General features: G+C 44.8%; 1 protein-coding gene across 1 annotated transcript; it reads left to right on the top strand.

The window, feature by feature from the left end:
• The first annotated feature begins 5709 nt into the window (after positions 1 to 5709).
• LOC100075708 (histone-lysine N-methyltransferase SETMAR) lies at positions 5710 to 23640 on the top strand. Its single transcript, XM_039910412.1, has 2 exons — positions 5710 to 5820; positions 22830 to 23640. Exons 1-2 carry the CDS (start codon positions 5710 to 5712, stop codon positions 23616 to 23618), a joined length of 900 nt encoding a protein of 299 aa, XP_039766346.1. The 3' UTR covers positions 23619 to 23640.
• The last annotated feature ends 1203 nt before the right edge of the window (positions 23641 to 24843 follow it).

Raw genomic sequence — 24843 nt, 5'->3', positions numbered from 1 at the left:
ATGATGCATTTCATTAACTGACAATGATGATTTAAAATTGACACAAGATGCTCTTTCTACTAGCCCATGCTGCTTCTCTAGTGCTAAGGGTGGACATGGTTAAATAAAACATTCATTTCTGGTATTGTCAAAAATGCAAAAATGATCAGATCAGATAAGATTCGATTAGCTGCTTATTAGTTGGGAAAAGCATATTGGAGGAGGTGGGATTTTTAGGAGAGCTTTGAAGGTGAGGAGATTTAGATAGGGAAGAGAGTTCTGGGTGCTGGTAACAAAGTGAGACAGGGTTCAGAGGCAGGCAGGACAAGAACTGGGCACAGCCAGGAGACGGGCTTATACACTGGCTAATAAATGATGTGGAGAAAGCTGGTGGAGTGTCTTGAAGCCAGTGGCAAGGAGTTTGGGCTGATATGGAAGGAGATGGGCAACTATTTGAGGGTTTTGAAGAAAAGGGAGATGTGCGATAATAATAATAATAATAGTGGTATTTGTTAAGCATTTACACTGTGCCAGACACTGTACTAAGCACTGGGGTGGATACAAGCAAATTGGGTTGGACACAGTCCCTGTCCCACATGGGGCTCGCCGTCTCAATCCCCATTTTACAGATGAGGTAACTGAGGCCCAGTGAAGTGACTTGCCCAAGGTAATAATAATAATGATGGTATTTGTTAAGTGCTTACTATGTGCCAAGCACTGTTCTAAGCACTGGTAGATACAAGGTTATCAGGTTGTCCCAAGAGGGGGCTCACAGTCTTAATCCCCATTTTACAGATGAGGTAACTGAGGCACAGAGAAGTTAAGTGACTTGCCCAAAGTCACACAGCTGACTTTGAGAGGGCAGTTTTGGTGGAGTGGAGGGAGGGAAGCCAGATTGGAGGGGGTCCAGGAGACAGTTGGAGTTGAGGAATTCGAGGCAGCGAGTATAGACGATTCACTGTAGGACTTCGGAAAGGATGGGTAGGAGGGAGATGGGGTGATAACTGGAGAGGGCAGTGGGGTCAAGAGAGGGGTTTTTTAGGATAGGGGAGATGTGAGGATGTTTGAAGGCAGAGGGGAAGAAGCTGTTGGAGAGTGAGCAGTTGAAGATGGAAGATAAGGAAGGGAGGAGGGAAGGGGAAGGAGGCCAAGTGGAGATGGAGGCAGAGGGGAGGCTGGGGGGAGGCTGGAGACAGGTCAAGAGCTGTTCTTGAGGTTTGGTGACAGGCAGGTACTCTGTCAGTGGGGACTGATCTGGATTGAGAAGCAGCATGATCTAGTGGAAAGAGCACGGGTCTGGGAACCAGAGGACGTGGGTTCTAATCCCAGCTTTGCCACTTGTCTGTTGTGTGACCTTGGGCAAGTCACTTATCTTCTCTATGCCTTAGTTCGCTCATCTGTAAAATGGGGATTAAGACTGCAAGCCCTGTGTGGGACAGGGATTGTCTCTAACCCGATTATCTTGCATCTACACCCAGCGCTTTTTCTGCCTGGTACATAGTAAGTGCTTAACAAATGCCATTTTTTAAAAACGTTGCCTGCCACAGATTTATGGAAAACAGGGAGAAGGTGAGAAGATGCAGCAAACCAAACTCCTGCCCCTCAGCCCTGGCAGTAATAATAATTAATAATTATGGTATTTGTTAAGCGCTTACTATGTGCAGAGCACTGTTTGTCATCCCAGAGCAGAAATGACAACACATCTGGCCTCACTGAGTCCAGGAAAGAATCTTCAATCTGCAAGACCTCTATTTTAAGCCAGAGCAGCCCAAATACCAAGCATGAAGCTTAAAATAGATTGGCCATTAGGGGTAGAATTGACATTTTACTGCCAGGGTCCCTAAAAGCTTTAGTTTTTTTTTTAAAAAAAACACAACATTCTCTCATATACACAGACACACTAATTTATTTATATTATGTTATTTATGTAATGCATTTATTGATATCAACGTCTGTAACCCCTCTAGACTGTAAGCTCACTGTGGGCAGGGAATGTGTCTGTTTATTGTTATGTTGTACTCTCCCAAGTGCTTAGTACAGTGCTTTGCACACAGTAAATGCTCAATAAATAGGATTGACTGACTGACTACACTGTTTCTGGGGTGAACTCAATTGCAAGTGGCTGCAGTTTGTTCAAAGAATCTTGCCACAGTGGTTACTTGTAATGCGAAATATGCTTGGCAGGGCACAAACTGCATTTAAAAAAAAAAATTTTTTAAAACTACATCCGGGTACTTTGTAATCTGTACATCAAGTTTTTAGGTTTTCAATCGTTTTTCTGAAACGGTGCCACCCTTGTGTCCCACAAAAATGTACCGCTATAGGATAGGGCCTATAGGGTCTATTGGGAAATCAGCCAGGGGTTAATCTGCTTCAGCAGCTTCCAAGGCTTTCTGGCCACTCCAGACTCTAATGATGATGATAATAATAATAATGATAACAATAATAATAATAATAATGGTATTTGGTAAGCACTTACTATGTGCCAGGCATTCTACTAAGCACTGTGGGAGGATAAAAGCAAATTGGGTTGGACACAGTCCCTGACCCACATGGAGCTCACAGTCTTAATCCCCATTTTACAGATGAGGGAACTGAGGCCCAGAGATGTGAAGCGACTTACCCAAGGTCACACAGCAGACAAGTGGCGAAGCCGGAATTAGAACCCAGGTCCTCTGACTCCTAGGCCCGTGCTCTTTCCACTAGGTCATGCTGCTTCTCACGCTGCTGTGGTCTGTTGGATATGGAGGAGGAGAAGGAAGATCCAAGCGGGGGAGGATGGGCGTGAGCAAGAGGTCAGTGAGGCGAGAGAGGAGGAGGAGGCGGCACAGGGAGTAGGTTAGCTTGAGAGGAACGAAGAGTGTGAGTTGGGGTGTAGGGAGAGAGGAGAGTAGATAGGAAAGAGGGAGAAAGTGCCTTAGAGCGAATTCCTAGGGGTTTCTAGGAGATCTTTAAGGAGTGGGGAGATGTCTGTAGAACAATGTTTTAGAAATACGATCCAAGCAGCAGAGGGAGGTATAGATTGGAGAGGGAACACACTGGAGACAGGGAGATGGGCAAAAAGCTATTCCAATCAAGCTGGAGGATGACCAAATTCTGCAACCTCCTTGGAGGAAAAAGGGCAGGTTGTGGTGGAAGAAGTGAAAGGTTGAGTGTAGGAGCTGGAAGAGAGAGAGGAGCCAACCAGTGGTATTTATTGAACACTGACTGTGTGCCACGCTGACTTCCGACTCCCAGGCCCATGCTCTATCCAGTAGGCACGCTGCTTCTAATCCCGGCTCTGCCACATGTCTGCTGTGAGATTGGGCAGGGATCATTACTGTTCATTGTTGTATTGTACTTTCCCAAGTGCTCAGTACAGTGCTCTGCACACAGTAAACGCTTAATAAATATGAATGAATTTGGGGTAAAACCCTTCACTTCTCTGTGACTCAGTTCCCACATCTGTAAAATGGGGATTGATAATGATGATAATGGTATTTGTTAAGCACTTATTACGTGCCAAGCACCATATTAAGCGCTGGATTAGATACAAAATGATCAGGTTGTCCCACGTAGGGCTCACAGTCTTAATCCCCATTTTACAAATGAGGTCACCAAGGCCCCAGAGAAGTGAAGAGACTTGCCCAAGGTTGCACAGCTGATGGGTGGCAGAATTAGAACCCACGACCTCTGCCTCCCAGACCCGTGCTCTTTCCACTAAGCCACACCACTTCCGCTGCTTAAGACTGGGTCCCATCTCATCCATTTATATCTACCCCAGGCCCTCAGTCCAGTGCCTGGCCCGTAGTGAGCGCTTCACAGCCGTCGTTGGGCAGGACTTGTCTCTACCTGTTGCCTCACTGGACTTTCCAGGCAGTTAGTCCAGTGTTCTGCACGAAGTAAGCGCTCAATAAATAGGAGTGAATGAAATACCCTAAAAAACAAAAAACAACCAAAAAGAGAAGCAGCGTGGCTCAGTGGAAAGAGCCTGGGCTTGGGAGTCAGAGGACGTGGGTTCTTCTCCCGCCTCCACCACTTATCAGCTGTTTGACCTTGGGCAAGTCATGCAAAATCGTGAAACGTTCCATATTTTTCTGTTTCGCTTTGCTGTCTCCCCCGTTTAGACTGCACGCCGGTTATTGGGCAGGGATTGTCTCTGTTGCTCAATTGTACATTCCAAGTGCTTAGTACAGTAGAGAAGCAGCGTGGCTCAGTGGAAAGAGCCCGGGCTTGGGAGTCAAAGATCATGGGTTCGAATCCCGAATTTGCCACCTGTCAGCTGTGTGACTGTGGGCAAGTCACTTAACTTCTCTGTGCCTCAGTTCCCTCATCTGTAAAATGGGAATGAAGACTCTGAGCCTCACGTGGGACAACCTGATTACCCTCTATCTACCCCAGCGCTTAGAACAGTGCTCTGCACATAGTAAGCACTTAACAAATACCAACATTATTACAGTGCTCTGCACATAGTGAGCGCTCAATAAATACAAATGATTGAATGAATGAATGAATGAATGAATGAATGAATGAATGAATGAATGAATGAATGAACAAACGAACGAACTTCTCTGGGGCCTCGGTTCCCTCATCTGTCAAATGGGAATGAAGACTGTGAGCCCCGCGTCGGACAACCTGATCACCCTGTGTAATAATAATAATGGCATTTGTTAAGCGCTTACTAGGTGTCAAGCACTGTTCTAAGCGCTGGGAGGTGGGGGGGAATACAAGGTGATCAGGTTGTCCCACGTGGGGCTCCCAGTCTTCATCCCCATTTTCCAGATGAGGTCACTGAAGCCCAGAGAAGTGAAGTGACTTGCCCAAAGTCCCCCAACTGACAAGCGGCGGAGCCGTGATTAGAACCCAGGACCTTTTACGCCCAAGTCCGGGCTCTTTCCACTGAGCCACAGTGCCTGTATTCATTTGAGAGCTCACCTCCTCCAAGAGGCTTTCCCAGACTGAGCTTCCCCTTTTCCCTCTGCTCTCTCTGCTCCCTCTCTGCTCCCCCTTCACAGCTAAGCCCCCTTTCCCCCCTTTGCCTCTGCTCCTACCCCTCTCCCTTCCCCTCCCCTCAGCACTGTAGCTCATTTGTATAGATTTTATCACCCTATTTATTTTGCTAATGAGGTGTACATCCCCTTGATTCTATTTATCGTAATTAAGTTGTCTTGTTTTTGTCCGTCCGTCTCCCCCGATTAGACTGTAACCCCGTCATTGGGCAGGGATGGTCTGTATCTGTTGCCGATTTGCACATTCCAAGCGCTTAGTACAGTGCTCTGCACATAGTAAGCGCTCAATTAATACGATTGAATGAATTCAGTCGTATTTATTGAGCGCTTACTATTCATTCAATCGAATGAATGAATTCAATCGTATTTATTGAGCGCTTACTATTCATTCAATCGTATTTATTGAGCGCTTACTATGTGCAGAGCACTGTACTAAGCGCTTGGAATGTGCAAGTCGGCAACAGATAGAGGCAGTCCCTGCCCTTTGACGGGCTCACAGTCTAATCGGGGGAGACAGGCAGACAAGAACAATAGCAGGGTTGTTATGCGCAACCTTACTATGTGCAGAGCACTGTACTAAGCACTTGGAATGAACAATGAACAGTGCTTGGCACAGAGTAAGCGCTTAACAAATACCATTATTAATTATTATTATTATTCCTTTCAGGCGGGCCGGAAGGCTAGCGTGGCGAGGAAAGACTCCATTTCCCGTGAAGCTTTGAGGCGAGCGGCCTGCGGGGCCATGGCGGCGCCGGCGAGGTCGCCCGCGGGGTGGGACGTTAGCCGCGGCTTGGAGAACCTGCCTGTGGGCCTGTGGTCGCAGCGGGGGGAGCAGGAGCCGGGCCCGCTCCAGGTAGGCCCAGCGGGGACCCCGCCCATAGTAATGGTGGTATTTCCTAAGCGCTGACTATGTGCCGAGCACTGTTCTAAGAGCAGGGGGAGATCCAGGGTCATCGGGTTGGCCCACGTGAGGCTCACGGACTTCATCCCCATTTTCCAAATGAGGTCACTGAGGCCCGGAGAAGCGAAGTGACTCGCCCCAAGCTGACAGGTGGCGGGGTCGAGAATTAGAACCCACGACCTCTGACTCCTAAGCCCGTGCACTTTCCACTGCGCCACGCTGCTTCTCTAAGGCATTAGGTCGGATTGGCCGAGCGCTTACCGGACTAAGCGCTTGGACAGTACAGTTCGGCCACAGATCGAGACGATCCCTACCCACCGACGGGCTCACAGTCTGGAGGGATTATAATAATAATAATGTTGGTATTTGTTAAGCGCTTACTATGTGCAGAGCACTGTTCTAAGCGCTGGGGTAGACACAGGGGAATCAGGTAGTCCCACGTAGGGCTCACAGTCTTCATCCCCATTTTACAGATGAGGTAACTGAGGCACAGAGATGTGAAGTGACTTGCCCAAGGTCACACAGCAGACAAGTGGCAGAGCTGGGATTCGAACTCATGACCTAAGAACGATGGTATTCATTGAGCGCTTCCCATGTGCCAAGCAGTTCCTTCATTCAGTCCTACTGATTGAGTGTTTACTGTGTGCGGAGCACTGTACTAAGCACTTGGAGAGTCCAGTTTGGCCACAGATAGAGACGATCCCTTGTCCACCAACGGGCTCACGGTCTCAACGGCGGAGAGACAGACAACAAAACAAGTAGACAGGAATCAGCATCAAAATAGATAAATAGAATTACAGATCTGTACACATCATTAACAAAATAATAATGTTGGTATTTGCAAAGCGCTTACTATGTGCAGAGCGCTGTTCTAAGCGCTGGGGTAGATACAGGGTAATCAGGTTGTCCCACGTTAGGCTCAGAGTCTTCATTCCCATTTTACAGATGAGGGAACTGAGGCATAGAGAAGTTAAGTGACTTGCCCACAGTCACACAGCTGACAAGTGGCAGAGCCGGGATTCAAACCCATGATCTGTGACACCCAAGCCCGAGCTCTTTCCAATGAGCCACGCTGCTTTCCTAAATAAACAAAATAGATGGATTAATAGGTAAATATATATATATATATGTACACAAGTGCTGTGGGGTGGGGAGGAAGAGCAGAGGAAACGGGGGCTCAGTCTGGGAAGGCCTCCTGGAGGAAGTGAGCGAGCCGGAGGAGGCGAGCACTGTTTTGAGCGCTGGGGGAGTTACAAGGAAGTCATGTTGGCCCACATGGGGCTTGCAGTCTTCATCCCCATTTTCCATATGAGGGAACTGAGGCTCAGAGAAGTGAAACGGCTTGCCCAGGGTCACCCAGCAGACAAGTGGTGGAGGTGGGATTAGAACCCAGGCCCGTGCTCTATCCACTAGGCCAGGCAGCTTCTACGCATCCCCTCCCCTCTCCCCACAGGCTCTGCGGCCTGTTCTCGCCCAGTACAAAGTGGCAGGGACCGTGTCCCCTTATTCTCTTGTTTTGTACTTTACGCTGTGAGCTCGGTGAGGGCAGGAATTGTGGCTCTTTATTTTGCTGTTTTGGACTTTCCCAAGTGCTTAGCACAGTGCTCCGCACACAGTAAGCGCTCAATAAATACGATTGAGTACCCTCCCAGGAGCTTAGAACAGTGCTCTGCACCTAGTAAACGCTCAATAAATACCACTGATTTATGGTATTTATGGGATTTAGAAGCAGCATGGCATAGTGGCAAGCGCACCGGCTTGGAAGTCAGAGGGCGTGGGTTCTAATCCCGGCTTTGCCACTTGTCTGCTGGGTGACCTTGGGCAAGCCACTTAGCTTCTCTGTGCCTCAGTTACCCCGTCTGTAAAATGGGGATTAAGACTGTGAGCCCCACGTGGGATGGGATAGCCTGGTTGGCTCGTATCTACCCGAGCACTTAGAACAATGCTTGGCACTTAGTAAGCACTTAACAAATACCATAATTATTATGTAGTTAATGCCCCAACTAGGCCCTCGTTCCCTACTCCCTCAGTCTCCTGGGTCGCACTTGCATTAGGATTTGCTCCCTTTATTCACCCCCCCCTCAGCCCCACAGTACTTCTATAAACATCCCTAATTTATTTCTATTAATAATTATGGTATTTGTTAGTATCTATTAGTATCTGTCTCCCCCTCTAGACCGTCAGCTCCTCGTGGGCAGGGAACACATCTAGCAACTCCATTGTATTGTACTCTTCCAAGTGCTTAGTACAGTGATCTGCACACAGGAAACACTCAATAAATATCACTGACGGATACCCGTGTTGCCCACCGGGGAGGTATTCTTGTACCAGATGGTTTTCATCGTCTATGGTTTTCTTGACCCCAGGCCTTACATTGCAAGTATGGATCGGGAATATGAGGAGGAGCAGTGTGGCCTAGTGGGAAGAGTCCTGGCCTGGGAGTCAGAGGACCTGAGTTATAATCCTGCCTCTTCCAGTTGCTTGCTGTGTGACCTTGGGCGAGTCATCCCACTTCTCTGGGCCTCAGTATCCCTCATCTGTAAAATGGAGATTCAATTAGTCTGTTCTCCTTTCTGTTTAGACCCTGAGCCCCAGTGCTTAGAATAGTGCTTGAGGCCTAGTAAGCACCTAACAAAATACCATAATAATAATAATAATAAAATTTGTTCTCTATTTGCTTGAAATGTCATATTTTGAGCCGAATGTGTGGTAATCTGGAGCCAGTCAATACCCATTCCACCTGAAGTTTGATAGTTGTTTTCATCTTTCTCCCTGTTGCAAAGATCACATAATAATGATAATAGTAATAGGATTTGTTAAGCGCGACCAACGTGCCAAGCATTGTACTAAGCTCTGGGGCGGATACAAAATAATCAGGTCGACAGAGTCCCTGGCCCACATGAGGACTCACAGTCTAATTAGGAGGAAAAACAGGTATTTAACCCCTATTTTACAGGTGAGGGAACAGGCACCGAGAAGTTAAATGACTTGCCAAAAGTAACACAGTAGGCAACTGGCAAAGCTGGAATTAGAACCCAGGTCCCCCAACTCCTAGGCCTGGACTCTTTCCACTAAACCACGATGCATCTGAAAACACTAGTTTCTCATGAACCTCACTTTAAAGTTGCCTAGGCTTGGTATCAAGGGGCCAACCCCTTCCCCCGCCCCCACCTCTCTAACCTGTCCTCGACTATCAGATCTCTCGGTTTCTTAGCTTCTTTGCTCTCGTTAAGCCGACCTGCGCTCATTCCTTCCTCTACTGCCGTATCTGACAATAACACCTTCTCCCGTGGTATTCTCCTCTCCTGAAATGGCCATCCTTTAACAGCCTCCATTTTCTCAATATTTCACTTCCTTCATCTGTAAAAGCAAATGGGCCCCATCCACTTCTGTAGCCTCCCTCCCAAATCATCATCAGGAAAAAGCCACTGCCGCCAGGAGGCATTTTCCCAACTAATCCCTAGCTCTTAGAAGGCAGGATCCACATCTTCAATCAATCGATGGTATTTATTGAGTGCTTACCCGGTGCAGGGCACCGGACTCCGAGAGAGTTGGGAGACATCCCTGCCATCTTGTAGGGGAAGACAGACATTAAAATCAGTTGTAACTAGGGGAAGTGACAGAGTAGGAGATGTATAGAAGTGCCGTGTGGGTGGGGTGAGTATCAAAGTAATTGAGGGTTACAGATCCAAGTTCGTAGGTGACACAGAAGGGAAGGTGAATAGGTTGGGGAAGATGAGTCAAGCGTGGAGGAGATATGATTTTAAGGCTTCTACTTTTCTTGTATATTCTAGCACCTAGTACAGTGCTCTGCTCACAGAGGGCACTCCAATATCGATGATCATCGCTGACCCCAGTATTTCTGTACCGAGTGTTGTACTAGGCATTTGGGGACTGTACAGTGTGAGAAAGAGATGGTCCCTGCCCTCAAAGATCTTACCAGTTAATAGGGGAGACTAGCCACCTTCCCCTCCACCTCCCCGACAAAGAATCTATCTCTTATTTGGAAATTGGTTACTAAGGGACTGACATGGTAGTTTTGTTCAGATAGTCACCTTGGTGTGATATGTAAATATTAAATATGGATGATAATATAAAGTTTAAAAAGCCACAGTAATGCTACTGTAAAGACTTCAACGTGAAGTGTAAAAAATAAATCTCTTAATATATACCACCAAAGGCTATTTCTAAACTTTAATAGCTAGGAACTTTACAACAATCTTCTCTTCCTGGTCGTTTGGAAACCAATTTTTGATGCTCAGGAAAACTGCCCCCCTTCCCCTGCCCCCCCCCTTTTTTTAACTAACCCCTGATTTTTCAAATATCTTTTTATTTCTGTTTTCGGTGCTCAAGCATGCTTAGAAATAAAAACAGTAATGTACAATACTTTTAAGACGTCTTAATTTTTTTTAATAAGCTTAACTGAGACTTAAAAATGTTGGAGTTGGAATCAAGAGTACCACAGTATCACAGACAATTAGCGGTTGAAGCAAATAATATCTAAGTTAGTCCAGAAATTTTTATTTTCACTAATGTACTGATCTCTAAACCCAACTGAACCATAACAGGACTTGTCTGGCCCACACTCCTCTAGTAGCTGCCTAGAGCAAAAACAAGCTCAAAGGGCTAGAGGCCAAGTGCACAGCTTCTTGTAGCTGGTATTTCAAAACAACCAAAAAAGGAATGAAGCTTTTCAGAGCCCTTCTTTCAAATCCAAGAAGGAGCCCTAGGCTTTAAAGAGCAACATGTAACACCCCGCTGCCTGACTCTTTCTGTACCGAGTTTATCGTACTGGAACCGAACTTTAAGTTGGAAACAATCTTGTCCCTATTTATTCAGCTACATTTTAGTCTTCCAGTGGTTTCGTGCTCTCCGTTATCGCTTTTCTTGTAATCAGAAAGCAGAACTAAAGGTCCCACTAGTTTCAAGTCCACGACTTCCACCGCGCAACCACATATAGGTGGCCTATTCCTGGCCCAGTGACGTGTACGGTTTTTTTCACCAAGTATGTTAGTTGCCCAGGCCGCTTTGCCTGTAAAATTTGATATTAACCTGGAAAAACACAAATGGGATTAATAATGAGAATTGTACTACATAAATTACTGGTGTTTCTAAATCTTGAGTAGGTGAGTTGCTCTCTCCCCTCTGCGCCCCGTCCCCAGCCCAATTTTAAAAAAGTAACTTACCTGCAATATTAAGCCAGAACATAGAAGGGCGCTATAGCCTCAGCTAAAGGGTTTCCCCATATCTTTAGTGAACATAGGAAACGGTTTGTGTTAACAAATATACAACTTACATATCTTTCTTGGGGGAAAAGTCCCAGAAGGTATAATCCTTGTCCATAAAACAGAAAAAATAAAAATGAATAAAAATGCCACCCTGCTGATCCTGGAATTAAATTCTGACGATATATGTTCCCTGAAACATTTTTCTAGTATTCGGGACACCAGTACATTTTGCTTTCACTTGAAAAGAAATATTGCACTAATGAAGTGGATGAATAGGAGTTCATTAGCCTGAAGGTGAGACTTTGGTCTTTTGACAGTATTACTTCAAAGCATGCACATCATCATCAATCTTTATTGGGCACCTGGATGTAGAACACTATTAGGTGCTTGGGAGCCCGTTGTGGACAGGGATTGCCCCTGTTTATTGCTGTATTGTACTTTCCAAGCGCTTAGTACAGTGTTCTGCACACAGTAAGCACTCAATAAATGCGATTGAATGAATAAAAGATATCTCTGCCTTTGAGTAATTTAAATACATTGAATTTTTTTCTTTCTAAAGATATTTTTAAGAAATCAAGATTCCAGAGTTTAAATCTTGCCATTAACATTCCCAGTAAGTGGGCATATGATGGCATCTTTTATTAGAAACCAGTCAGCTTATTCTTGAAAAAAGACTAAGTGAAAATCTATTTTAGACTGGTACAATAACTTGCTAAGATTTTTATGCTGGAAAAAAACCCAAAAGGATCTTACAGATGAAAAAAAATTAATGTGGGGTGGTTCCCTCTTAATTTCTCTTTGAAATGATCTTTTTAATTGACTTCCATGGGTTGTCCAAATGTGATCTTTTAGTCACAGCTTATCATCCGATCCTTAGGGATGAAAGGCGTCAACCATGGGTTAATGCAGAACACTGCTAGTAAAGAGTGTTAAGTTAAGTAATGTACTTGCTTCTTCTGCAGTTAAACAGAATCATGAGGAGTACTTGAAAATTCTGACAGGCATTTAAGATTCTATGTAAGGTTCATAACTGAGGCTAAATATAAAAAAGAACTGAGACCTTTTCTTGCTTCACTAACGTTCTCAACGGTATAAGATGTATTTCAGAAGCATTTAACCTTTGCTTTCCCATGAGATATAGTTGAGATTTTAATCTATTCAAAGACAGAGTGATAGGAAATGAGAATGTAAAAGTTATAGGAAACCCCAAAAAGTCATAATGCTCACCACAACATTTTAAAAATTTCAGCTATTTGAATTATAGCTCTTATATCAATGTTACTCTTTTGTTAATGCATTGAGAATTGGGGAAGTGTTGTAATGAATCATATAATCAAAGCATAGAGGTTAAAACTAGGGCAAAGTTAGCAAATGAATAATGTTTGTTTTGTTTAACAGTAGTTGTGGTATTTATTGTTACTGTGGTATTTAAGTGTTTACTCTGTGCCAAGCACTGTACTGAGCTCTGGGGTAGGTACAAGGAATTCAGGTTGAACACAGTGTACGTCCCAATCAGGGTTCACATTCTAAGTATGAGGGAGAACAGGTAGTGAATCCCTATTTTACAGATGAGGAAACTGGGGCACAGAGAAGTCAAGTGCCTTGTCCAGGGTCACACAGCAGACAAGTCGTCTAGACAAGTCATCTGCTCATCGTGGGCAAGGAACTTATGTACCAACTGTCGCGAGCCCCCGGTTCGTACCAACCAGGACCTTCCTGGATCGGGGGAGCCTCGGTGACACTTGGTAGAGTCAAATCACACCACCGACCACCAAAGTTACTGTGGAAAATTTTTTACTTAGTTTTACCGACATGCAGGGGAGTGACACATACATGCACACACACATTCACTCACTCCACTTCACCAAGGGTCCAATACCAGTCTGCTGGTCAAGGGAACCCATTCTGCCGATGCTTCTTCACGTAAAGCCCATCAGTGCCTTCGCCAGTCTCTTCCTTCTTCTTGTTTGTGGGATCACAGTCACTAATAAGGCAGCTTGTTGTGGACTCACCACACCAACTCTATCATATTGTACTCTCCCAAGCGTTTAGTACGGTGCTCTGCACACGGTAAGTGCTCAGTAAATACCAGTGACTGATTGAAGTGGCCGAGCCAGGATTAGAACCCAGGTCCTCTGACTCTCAGGCCTATGCTGTTTCCGCTAGGCCACTCTTCTGTGAAAAATTATTTTAACAATAATAATAATTCAATTAATTCAATAAATTAATGATAAGTTGTGTCAGATATATAATATACTAATATATTATATTAAATATATATAATTTGGGGCAAATATAAACTATATATAGTTGCCCTATCCCCATCTCGATGTGGATGACTCTCAAATATATTTCCTTTGCCCCAACCTTTCACCTGCTTTTCCTTTTTGCCTCCAGGACATCTCCACGTGCATGTCCCATGAGCAATTTGAACTAAACATCTTCCCTCTGATACCTACTCTAGTCATCTAGCTTTTCCGTTGGAGCTGGCAGTACCACTATTTTTCCTGTCCCCGAAGCCTGCCCACTTGATGTCGCCTTTGCCTTCTCACTGTCTTTTAACCCTCACATTCAGCCGCTAAATCCTGCCGGTTTTCTCCGCAGTGTTTCTCCCCTCCTCCTTTAGCCCCCAAACATCGACCACCCTAGTTCAAGACTGTGAACCCGTTGTGGGCAGGGATTGTCTCTGTTGCTGAATTGTACTTTCCAAGCACTTAGTACAGAGCTCTTCACACAGTAAGTGCTCAATAAATACGATTGAATGAATGAAAGTCTTGACTGGACTACTCCTCACAGAACTCCCTGCCTCCAGCTTGGCCCGTCTTGGGTCATCTTCCTAAAAGAACAATCTCCCCTCTTCAAAAACCTCCACTGGAACAAAGACCTCCATTTCTCTCAACCTCAAGCAAAAACTCAGGAACATTGGCTTCAACGCTCTCCACCCGCTCTCTCCTTACACACCTGCTCTCCTCCTCTGCTCCTCCCCGCTTGTACTCTCCACTTCTACCAAGCTCATTGGTATCCCTCATTCTCACCTCTCCCACCTCCCCCTTCCCATTCATCTGCACCAGACTGCAACTTCAGGACCTTCCTGCAGCATCAACTCCCTCAGGAAACAATGCCCACTAATTTCTTTCTCCTTGGGTCACGTCATCCCAACAGCCCTTCTGGACTATATATATGTACAGCACTTATTGCATGCATCGCTCTACATTTATTCCCGTACCCATCTTTCCTTTCCCTTCTTCTAACTGGTCGATCTCTTCCTCCTAACTGTAAGTCATTTGTGCCTGCCTGCCTGCCTCCTTCCTTCATTCAGTGTAAACTCCTTGAAGGCAGGAATGGTGTCTTTGACCTTTATTGTACTCTCCCAAGTGCTTATCACAGTGCTCTGGACACAGTGGATGCTCAGTGCCATTGATTGATGGGTGATGTCACTGTGATAATCAGAAGTTCACAAAATTACCCCCAAATGCAGATATTGTGCTCGAAGAAACAGTAAATTGGGTTTTGCTTACAACTCACCGACTGTATGTTTGTGTTCAAGATGCTCTAACAAAGTTTAAAGATGGCTTTTAAATTCTAAAGCAGACTGGATTTTATTGCTACTCATTAAGTTCAAGGCAACCTAGCCCACCAGAGAATTCTGACAATTTCAATCAGTCCATCAATGGAATTTACTGAAAGCTTACTATGTGCAGAGCATACTACTTTGTGCTTGGGATAGTACGGTATAGCAGAATTAACAGGCATGTTCCCTGTCCATAATGAGGGTACAGTCTAGAGAGGGAGACAGACATTAATATGAATAAAGTAATTTGCAATGCAAAATTTAAAGACATTTTGAGTGACTTGGAATCATTTTCTGCTATGGACTATAACCCATTTGTACCTTAGGCAGTAAAACTCAAACTTGATTGGCAAAGCTTTTCCATCAGCTCTCTGCTGGTATGGAAGTGGATGCCAGCCAAAGAAGTGATGAACAAATCTTTTAGACTGTGAGCCCGTTGTTGGGCAGAAATTGTCTCTATCTGTTGCCGAATTGAACATTCCACGCGCTTAGTACAGTGTTCTGCACACAGTAAACACTCAATAAATACGATTGAATGAATGAATGAATGAATGAATGAATGAATGAATGAATGAAATCTTGCCTGGGCTCCATGGTGTTCTTTCCCCTTCTCTCCTAAATTGGATCCTGCCACTCCCTGGGGTGGGTGACTGGGATCACCTGGGGAATTTAGATTGACAAACAGCCTGGCTTAGTGGAAAGAGCCCAGGTTTAGGATTCAGAGGACGTGGGTTCCAATCCTGCCTCTGCCACTTGTCTGCTGTGTGACCTTGGGCCAGCCACTTCACTTCTCTGTGCCTCAGTTACCTCATCTGTAAAATGGGGATTAAGACTGAGGTCCACATGGGGCAACCTGCTTATCCTGTATCTACACCAGTGCTTAGAGCAGTACTTGCCACGTAGTCAGTGCTTAACAAATACCAACATCATCATTATTATTAGATAGCTCCCAATGTGTAGTCTTCAAGCTCTGAACCCTGAAGTCCTTCTACCCTCCACCAGTCTTTTCCTGGTGTAGATTTTAGCTCTTCTGCTGTGATTGTTAGCATTTCGTTAGCACCTAGAGCGTGATCTTTCCTCTCCCAGCCCCACTGTTAGCCGCGGTAAGAGACCAACAACTCTTGCGTTTTAACAGAAAAAAAAAAACCAACCCCATGAAAACCTCCAGTCTTTATGCAGGGAAAATAAGCCCCCTCACGAGACACTGAAGAGGTATTTCATCTATATTCTATAAATGAGAAAACTAATCCGAGTCAAGCGAAGAACTTGTCTCTGCTCTCCAGCGGCCAAAAAATCTGAACAACACTTTGGGCCAAGTTTGTGGTTGAAATGGTAACTTCTGGCCGCTGGAGACCAGAGGTAAGTAAGGTTCAGAGAGACGAAACGACTTGCTCAGTGAATTCTTATCGGAGCCAGAAATCAGAGGCCTTCAAAATTTGGTCAGGGCCAGGACTACTACTACTATCGCCTCCTTATGACAACTGTGTGAGTCGGTTATCTCAATTACTCGTGTTGATAAATTTTGGGGACTTTGAAAGTTAACCATTTCAGAGGTACTCCCCCATTAGATTGTAAGCTCCTTGGAGGCTGGAAATTAGCCTTTTGTGCTTCTCCTTCACTTTCTCAAGGACTTAGAATCACCCGATCAGTAGTATTTATTGAGCGCTTACTGTGGGCCAAACACTGTACTAAGCACTTGGGAGAGTACAAGAGAATTATTCATTCAATCATTTATTGAGCGCTTACTGTGTGCAGAGCATTGTACTAAGCGCTTGGGACGATCCCTTTCCTCAGAAAATTTTCAATCTAGTTGGTGAGACAGATACTAAAATAGACAAGAGGAGGGGAAGGGGAGGAGAAAGATTTGAAGTGCTTAAGTAACAGGGGATGTGAAATACCTACAGAAGGTCAGAGGGGTTGGGAGTGCAAAATTCTTTAATGGAGTGCATTGCATTCAGTAGCTGCTCAATACATACCCTTATCAGTCCTCCACAGGAGGAGAGCAGGTTTCTAAGGCTCTGTAATTTAAATGTTTGCTAAAAAGTGAAACAGAAACACATAAGTAGTATATAAACTTGCGGTCACCATTTTCAGCTGCTCTCTGTTCTACTATGATGTAAGTAGATACGAAAGCAGAGCCTGTGGGTGTTTTTATTCTATTTCAAGAAGTCTCTTCTGAAAGACATTTTTCCGACTTAATTAAATTCCCAAATCTGGTCAATTCTATTTTTGTTTTCATGGGTCTTTCAGAGAACTACGTAGACAATGGTGTTTTTCAAACTCTTCTACAGCCCAAATTGACTAATCAGTATGCTCTTAAACTGTTATAGCCCAGGTACCAAAATCTAGGGAAACATGGTAGATCTCAGAGAATGGTCTGTAAATTGAATGTTTTTAGCTGACAATGTGAGCAATTCATTATAATAAATATCTCTGATAATAATAATTGTATTTAAGTGCACTAAGCGCTGCAATAGATAAAGTAAGATCATGGGAGGGAAAACAGGTATCTTAACCCCATTTTTACCAATGAGGAACCTGTGCACAGAGAAGTGAAGTGAAGGTCACCCAACAGGGCAAGAGGTGAAACAGGGTTTGGAACCCAGCTCTCCTGACTCCCAGGCTCAGCCTCTTGCCCCTAGGCCCTGCTGTTTCTCTAGGATCTTAAAGAATGCATTTACATTCCAGAACCCCAAAGCACAGCCGGAGGTTTTCCTAAAGATGAAGACTCCCTCCTCCAGTTAGTGTCTGACTCTGACTCTGCCACTTTCCGCTGTGTGACCTTGGGCAAGTCACTTCACTTCTCTGGCCCTCAGTTACCTCATCTGTAAAATGGGGATCGAGACTGTGAGCCCCATGTGGGACAAACTGATCACCTTGTATCCCCCCCAGCGCTTAGAACAGTGCTTTGCACATAGTAAGTGCTCAATAAATACGATTGAATGAATGAATGACAGGGACTGTGTCCAACCCGATTTGCTTGTGTCCATCCCAGTGTCTAGTACAGTGCCTGGCACATAGTAAGTGCTTAACAAGCACCACCATTATTATTATTATTATTATCATAGGTTAATATTTTTGAATAGGTGAATTTTAAGCCATTTGTATTTGTATTGTTGATTTAATTATATTCTTATTGTTCTATGTTTTCTCCCCCCCCCCCCAACTTAGATTTTGAATCCTCTGTGGGACAGGGACTGGATCTTAATTGATCTTCCCACATTTACCTCAATTCTTTGTACATTGTAAGCTTTTGTTCGTAATAATTTTGTGAAAGTAAATAGGAGAATTTCAAGCCCTCTTTCGTCATTCCAATGAGAGAAAGTCCAAGTTCTGTTTAGTCAGGAGTGAAAGTAATTTCCCTGATAGTACAGACCATTCCAATTCATGAAAAGTTGAAGTCAGAACACCCATCCTAAAGTATGGCTTCTTACCTGAATAAGAGGAGCATTTATTGGCCGAGTGATTTGTACAGTATTGAGGAATGAGGGAGTCTGGAGGGACAAGCAAGTTAAAAATCTTCATGAAACATATCATAAATAGATGATTTTGCATTTCATTACTTCTTAAATACCATAAGAGCCATTCCCCTTTGCCCACAGTTTGGATTTTCCTCCTTTCCCCATCACCCCACAGCACTTGTGTATATTTGTACATACTTATTATTCTATTTATTTTATTAATAATGCATATATATCTATAATTCTATTTATTTTGATGCTATTGATTCCTGTCGACTTCTTTTGTTTTGTTGTCTGTCTCCCCCTTCTAGACTGTGAGCCCGTTGTTGTGTAGGGATCGTCTCTATCTGTTGCCTAATTGTACTTTCCAAGTACTTAGTACAGTGGTCTGCACACAGTAAGCGCTCAATCAATACCATTGAATGAATGAAGGAATTTTCCAGCGACTTGAACGTAATTCCAGTTGTTGCAGTTCCTCAGTTTACTCCCTTGTAGTGTAAGCACACTGGAAATAGCGTTTACTTTCAGACCACCAGAGGGCTGCTTAGCCACACAAACATGGCTGTTCTTCATATTCAAAGATAAACCCTGCAGGCAGGAAGATTTTGTGTGGAAGAGAATATGTCTCTTCCAGTAACATTGGGCGTACCCTACTGGGATGCACTAAAGATCCTAGAGTGGGCATAAAATGGTAAATTTCCATACCTAAGTTCCCAAGGCATCCAACTTACTACCAGGAAGTAAACTTAGATGCGGAGAGAATTGTATAAAAGGCTGTGGTACTAAGGGAATTGGGCTAAAAGAATTTCACCCTTTTCAAAACTGTCTTCCCACCTAGTACCCAGAAGCACATAATAAGGCACGGAGATTGCTCCTTATTCATTCAGTAGTTTTTATTGAGCACTTATTATGTGTAGAGCACTGTACTAAGCGCATGGAATGTACAATTCGGCAACAGTTAGAGACAATCCCTGCCCAATGACGGGCTCACAGTCTACACGAGGGAGACAGATAGCAGAGCAAAACAGAACAAAACAAAAACAAGACATCATCATCAAGATAAATAGAATCAAGGGGATGTATACCTCATTAACAAAATAAATAGGGTAATAAATAATACATACAAATGAGCACAGTGCTGAGGGGAGGGGAAGGAAGGAGGAGCAGAGGGAAAGGGGGGGCTCAGTCTGGGAAGGCCTCTTGGAGGAGGTGAGCTCTCAGTAGGGCTTTGAAGTGGGGAAGAGAGTTTGGCGGAGGTGAGGAGGTGAGGAGGGAGGGCATTCCAGGACAACAGTAGGATGTGGGCCAGGGGTCCGCAGCGGGACAGGCGCAAATGGGGGTCCGTGAGGAGGTGAGCGGCAGAGGAGCAGAGCGTATGGGGTGGGCAGTAGAAAGAAGGGAGGTGAGGTAGGAGGGGGCAAGGTAATGGAGAGCTTTGAAGCCAAGAGTGAAGAGTTGTTGTTTCATGTGAAGGTTGATAGGCAACCACTGGAGGTTTTTGAGGAGGGGTGTGACATGCCCAGAGCGTTTCTGTAGGAAAATGGTCCAGGCAGCGGAATGAAGAATAGACTGGAGTGGGGAGAGTGGATTGTTCATACCAAAAAAATCTCCTCTGTTTTGCTTTCTTGATTTTGAAAATGTATTTCCCTGTGTGTTTAGAAACAACTGGAAACTTGGCTACCTGGGGGAAACAGTGGGCATCTTGCATTACAGTGCTCTGCCCAAAGTAAGTGCTCAGTAAGTACAATTGAATGAATGAATGTAGTGCTTTTTGGATTAGTACAAACTACAAACTCCATCAATGGTATTTATTGAGTACTTACTATATAGAGAGTACTATATTCAGCACTTGGGAGACTACATACAGTACAGCAGAGTTAGCAGACACATTCGCTGCCCACGAGCTTAGAGTCTAAAGGGAGAAATGTAATTTCCTCACATTGAATTGTCAACTCTCTGAGGACAAGGATTGGGCCTTTAACTTTGGTTGTACTCTCTGAAGTACCTACTACAGTGCTCTGCACGGAGTAGGTGATCTATAGCTACTGTTGGATGAATGAAAAAACATCTAGAAGTTTAATAATAGGTGTATTTACATCTTAGTTGCCTTAAAATTTCTGGCATGATTTTTTGAAATTTTTTTTCTTTTAAGGGTATACGTTAATCACTTACTGTGTGTCACTTACTGTTCTAAGTGTTGGGGTCGATAGAAGTTAATCGGGTCGGACAGAGTCCCTGTCCCACATGGGGCCCACAGCCTAAGTAGGAGGGCGAAGAGATATAGAATCAGCATGGCTTAGTGGAAAGAGCACAGGCTTAGGAGTCAGAGGTCGTGGGTTCTATTCCCACCTCTGCCACTTGTCAGCTGTGTGACTTTGGGCAAGTCACTTAACTTCTCTGTTCCTCAGTTACCTCATCTTTAAAATGGGGATTAAGACTGTGAGCCCCACATGGGACAACCTGATTACCTTGCATATACCCCAGCGCTTAGAACAGTGCTTGGCACATAGTAAGCACTTAACAAAAACCGTCATTCAAGCGCTTAGTACAGTGCTCTGCACACAGTAAGTGCTCAATAAATGTGTTTGAATGAATGAATGAATCCCCATTTGGTAGAGGAAACTGAGGCACAGAGGAGTTCAGTGACTTGCCAAGATCCCACATCAAGCAGTTGGCGGAGCCAGGATTAGAGCCCAGATCTTATGACTCCCAGGCCTGTGCTTTTTCCACTAGGCCACGCCGCTTCCCTGAAAGGAAGATCACTGTAGTGGCAGGATATTTGTAATTTTAATATATGAAGTGCCAAATTGAGCTATGAAATAACTTTTTTCTAAAAGGTCAGGGATGTGTAAATCGATGCTAACCTTTGTGGAAAAGTATAAACCTACAAAAGGGATAGAAACTTCCAGAAGAATCCATTTATCTATTGGAAGAGTGCCTCTTAAAAGGGAACTTTGGGTTCATAGTTCTACTGATGAGCTTGGTGGAAAAAAAATCCCCTCCTCAGCCCCTCTAATGGCTACCCATTTCTTTCTTTCTACATCATGCAGAAACTCCTGATCATCCTGTATCCTCCCTAACTCGTAGAACAGTGCTTGACTCAGAGCAAGCACTTAATAAAAACCTCAGTTATGATTATTCTTATTACCAGTGGATTCCTGGGCTGTCCGCCAACCGTCTCCTCCTTAACCTTCTGCTCTCTCCTCGGCTTCGCCCCAGTTCACACTGTTTGCGCTCCTGAAATGAAAGTCCTAAAGGCCCCTCGCTTCTCCCCTTTCCCATCTCCATCTCATTCAACACAGTTTCTCCCTCCGCCCTTTCCTCAAGTCTGCCAAACAAGATCCCTTTCTCATCTTCAAAGCCCTCCCAAAGAACCACCTCCTGTAGCCTATGGATCCCCACCTCCCCGATGGGGTCATCTCATCCATTTTCCAAACACACTGAAATGTCAATTGATTTCCTTGGTTTTTTTGCCAGTTTTTACTGGTAACAAAACCAAGAGATCTACCCATCTCCTCCCTGAGTTGGTAAACTCCTCAAGGGTGGGGCTCACGTCTTCTTTTATCGTATACCCCCCAAGTGTCTCCTACAGTACTCTGCACACCGAGCAGACCCTCAGGAAATTCTGATGATGATTAAAAACCCGTGGTATTCATTTGGTAGAGGAAACTGAGGCACAGAGGAGTTCAATGACTTGCCAAGATCACACATCAAGCAGTTGGCGGGAGGACGTTTAGACTGTGAGCCTGTCATTGGGCAGGGATTGTCTCTATCTGTTGCCGAATTATACATTCCAAGTGCTTAGTACAGTGCTCTGCACATAGTAAGTGCTCAATAAGTACTATTGAATGAATGAACCCCTCGAGTTAAGGAGAACAACACTTACGGTTTGTAAATTTTCACCATTTTGGCTTCACAACTCATTTGATTCAACTTTACAGTCGCCAGCCTCCTTTAATAATAATAATAATAATGTTGGTATTTGTTAAGCGCTTACTATGTGCAGAGCACTGTTCTAAGCGCTGGGGTAGACACAGGGGAATCAGGTTGTCCCACATGGGGCTCACAGTCTTCATCCTCATTTTACAGATGAGGTAACTGAGGCCCAGAGAAGTTAAGTGACTTGCCCACAGTCACACAGCTGACAGGTGGCAGAGCTGGGATTCGAACTCATGAGCTCTGACTCCAAAGCCCAGGCTCTTTCCACTGCGCCACGCTGCTTCCCCAATCACACTAGCTCTGGAGATATGATACGATTTGTACTAAGGCACGATTTTCAGGAAACCAGTTGTGCCAAACATCCGAGGATGACCCGAATCGAGGATTCTGGTATTTTGGGGAGCAAGGTTTTAGAGGAAATCAGAGCACCCCCCTGGGAGCTGTGATCCGCGCTGTGGCTGAACGATATCCAACCCAAAGACAAAAACTGCATTTGCTGTACTGAATGAATAGCAAGGGGAGAGAGAAATAATCAGGGTTTGATTATAATTCATTGTTGACGAGTAGATAAAAAGGTGAAAACTCCCACAGTGAGGGTTGCCTGGACGGGTAGATTTTTGACAAGAGCAGTCTCTGGGTCATTTTCATCAGTTCTTTTTGACAAGAGCAGTCTCTGGGTCATTTTCATCAGTTCCTTTTCTTGCTTCACAGTAGTGGCTCCAAACTGCCCACCTGGTCTGTGATATCTCCTTTTCTTTGCAGTATACTCCTGAGCATGTGATGGGACCTGGAGCAGACATTGATCCTACTGAAATAGCCTTTCCAGGATGCCTCTGCCGTACGACTTCCTGCCTCCCTAGTGATTGCTCCTGCCTTCCTCGAGGCCTGAATTACGATCACTCTTGTCTCAAAGATATGGGAAGTGAAAACAGCTACGGCAGGCCCATTTATGAGTGCAACGTCATGTGCCGGTGCAGCGAAGAGTGCAAAAACCGAGTGGTTCAGAAGGGCCTGCAGTTCCACCTTGAGGTGTTCAAAACCGATAAAAAAGGCTGGGGGCTTCGGACTCTGGAATCCATACCGAAAGGAAGATTCGTTTGTGAATATGCTGGAGAAATTCTAGGGTTTTCTGAGGCCTGTAGAAGAATGAAGTTACAAACCACAGATGATTCCAACTACATTCTTGCAGTCAGGGAACACCTGCATAGCGGACAGGTCATAGAAACATTCGTGGATCCCACCTGGATAGGTAACGTGGGCCGATTCCTCAACCATTCCTGTGAACCAAACTTACTCATGGTCCCCGTCCGAATTGATTCGCTGGTGCCTAAATTGGCACTTTTTGCAACTCAAGACATCTTGCCCGGGGAAGAACTCGCTTATGACTATTCAGGAAGATTTCACAATCGGGTGGAGAGCCATGGAGATCAAGACGCGCTATACAAAGACAAAGCAAACAAACCTTGTTACTGCGGGACTAAATCTTGTGCCATTTTCCTGCCTTATGATAGTTCTCTTTACTGTCCCTTAGAAAACAAAAGTACTAATTAAAGGATTTGTTACCAGGCTGACATTAGGAGTGGAAAGGTCGTAAAAGTAAGCATCACCTCCTACACATAACACACAGTATTACTAAAAGCCATACTGTTGATTGATGCACTTTGTGGCTTCTGTGGGAGGCAGGCAAGAAATTGAGAGAGAGAGACACTGGGCCACAGAGTGGAAAGATGGTGAGCAGAGAGAGAGAGAGAGAGAGAGAGCCAGCCGGAGGCGTGAGCCCCACCCAGGGGAGGGACTGTATCTGACCCGACGATCGGGTACTTATCCCAGCGTTTAGTACATACGTGTTCGGCACAGTAGACAGCGCTTACCAAAAACCACCGTCGATCATTATTAGACATAGATCGGAAGGCAGACAAAGTGGACAGGAATGGATGAGAAGAGGCGGCTTGGCTTGGGTCTGGCTGATGTCACTGGGTTGGTGGGGGTAGGGGGGAACTGAGCTGGAACTGCTCCTGGGAGGCACATGGGTCATCCTAGGGCCTCAGCTGGAGACATCCCTCGTTGCCCATTTTAGACACTGGAGGGGCCGAAAGTTGTCCCAACCCTCATGAAGACTCACCAGAAAGGATGGAAAGTCTCATATGCCCTTTTAATTAATCTATCAATCAATGTTATTTATTGAGTGCTTACTGTGTGCAAGAGCACTGCACTGGGCTCTTGGCAGAGTGCAATACAGCAGAGTTGGCAGACATGATCTCTGCCCACAAGGAACTTGCAGTGTAATAATAATAATGGTATTAGTTAAGCGTTTACTATGTGCCAAGCATTGTTGTAAACACTGTGGTAGATACAAGGTCGTCAGTTTGTCCCATGTAGTCTTAATCCCTATTTTACAGATGAGGTAACTGAAGCACAGAGAAGTTAAGTGGCTTGCCCAAAGTCACACAGCTGACAAGTGGCAGAGCCGGGATCAGAACCCACAACCTTTGACTCCCAAGCCCGTGCTCTTTCCACTAAGCCACCATTCACATACATTACCATTAGGGGAAATGGATCTCATCAACATCAATGGACTTTGAGCGCTTACTGTGTGCAGAACACTGTACTAAATACTTGGGAGAGTACGATACAGCAGAGTTAGCAGACACATTCCCTGCCCACAGTGAGCTTACAGTCTAGAGAATCTATACAAAAGTTCTGTGGTGGTGGGTGGATATCAAATGCTTAAGGAGTACAGATCAAGTGCATAGGCAAATGGGGGAAACGAAGGTTT

Source organism: Ornithorhynchus anatinus, chromosome X1 (genome assembly GCF_004115215.2).
Source record: "Ornithorhynchus anatinus isolate Pmale09 chromosome X1, mOrnAna1.pri.v4, whole genome shotgun sequence".
Classification (NCBI taxonomy): Eukaryota; Metazoa; Chordata; class Mammalia; order Monotremata; family Ornithorhynchidae; genus Ornithorhynchus; species Ornithorhynchus anatinus.
Note: the sequence above shows the minus strand (reverse complement) of the source record. Positions and strands in the feature narration are given on the sequence as shown.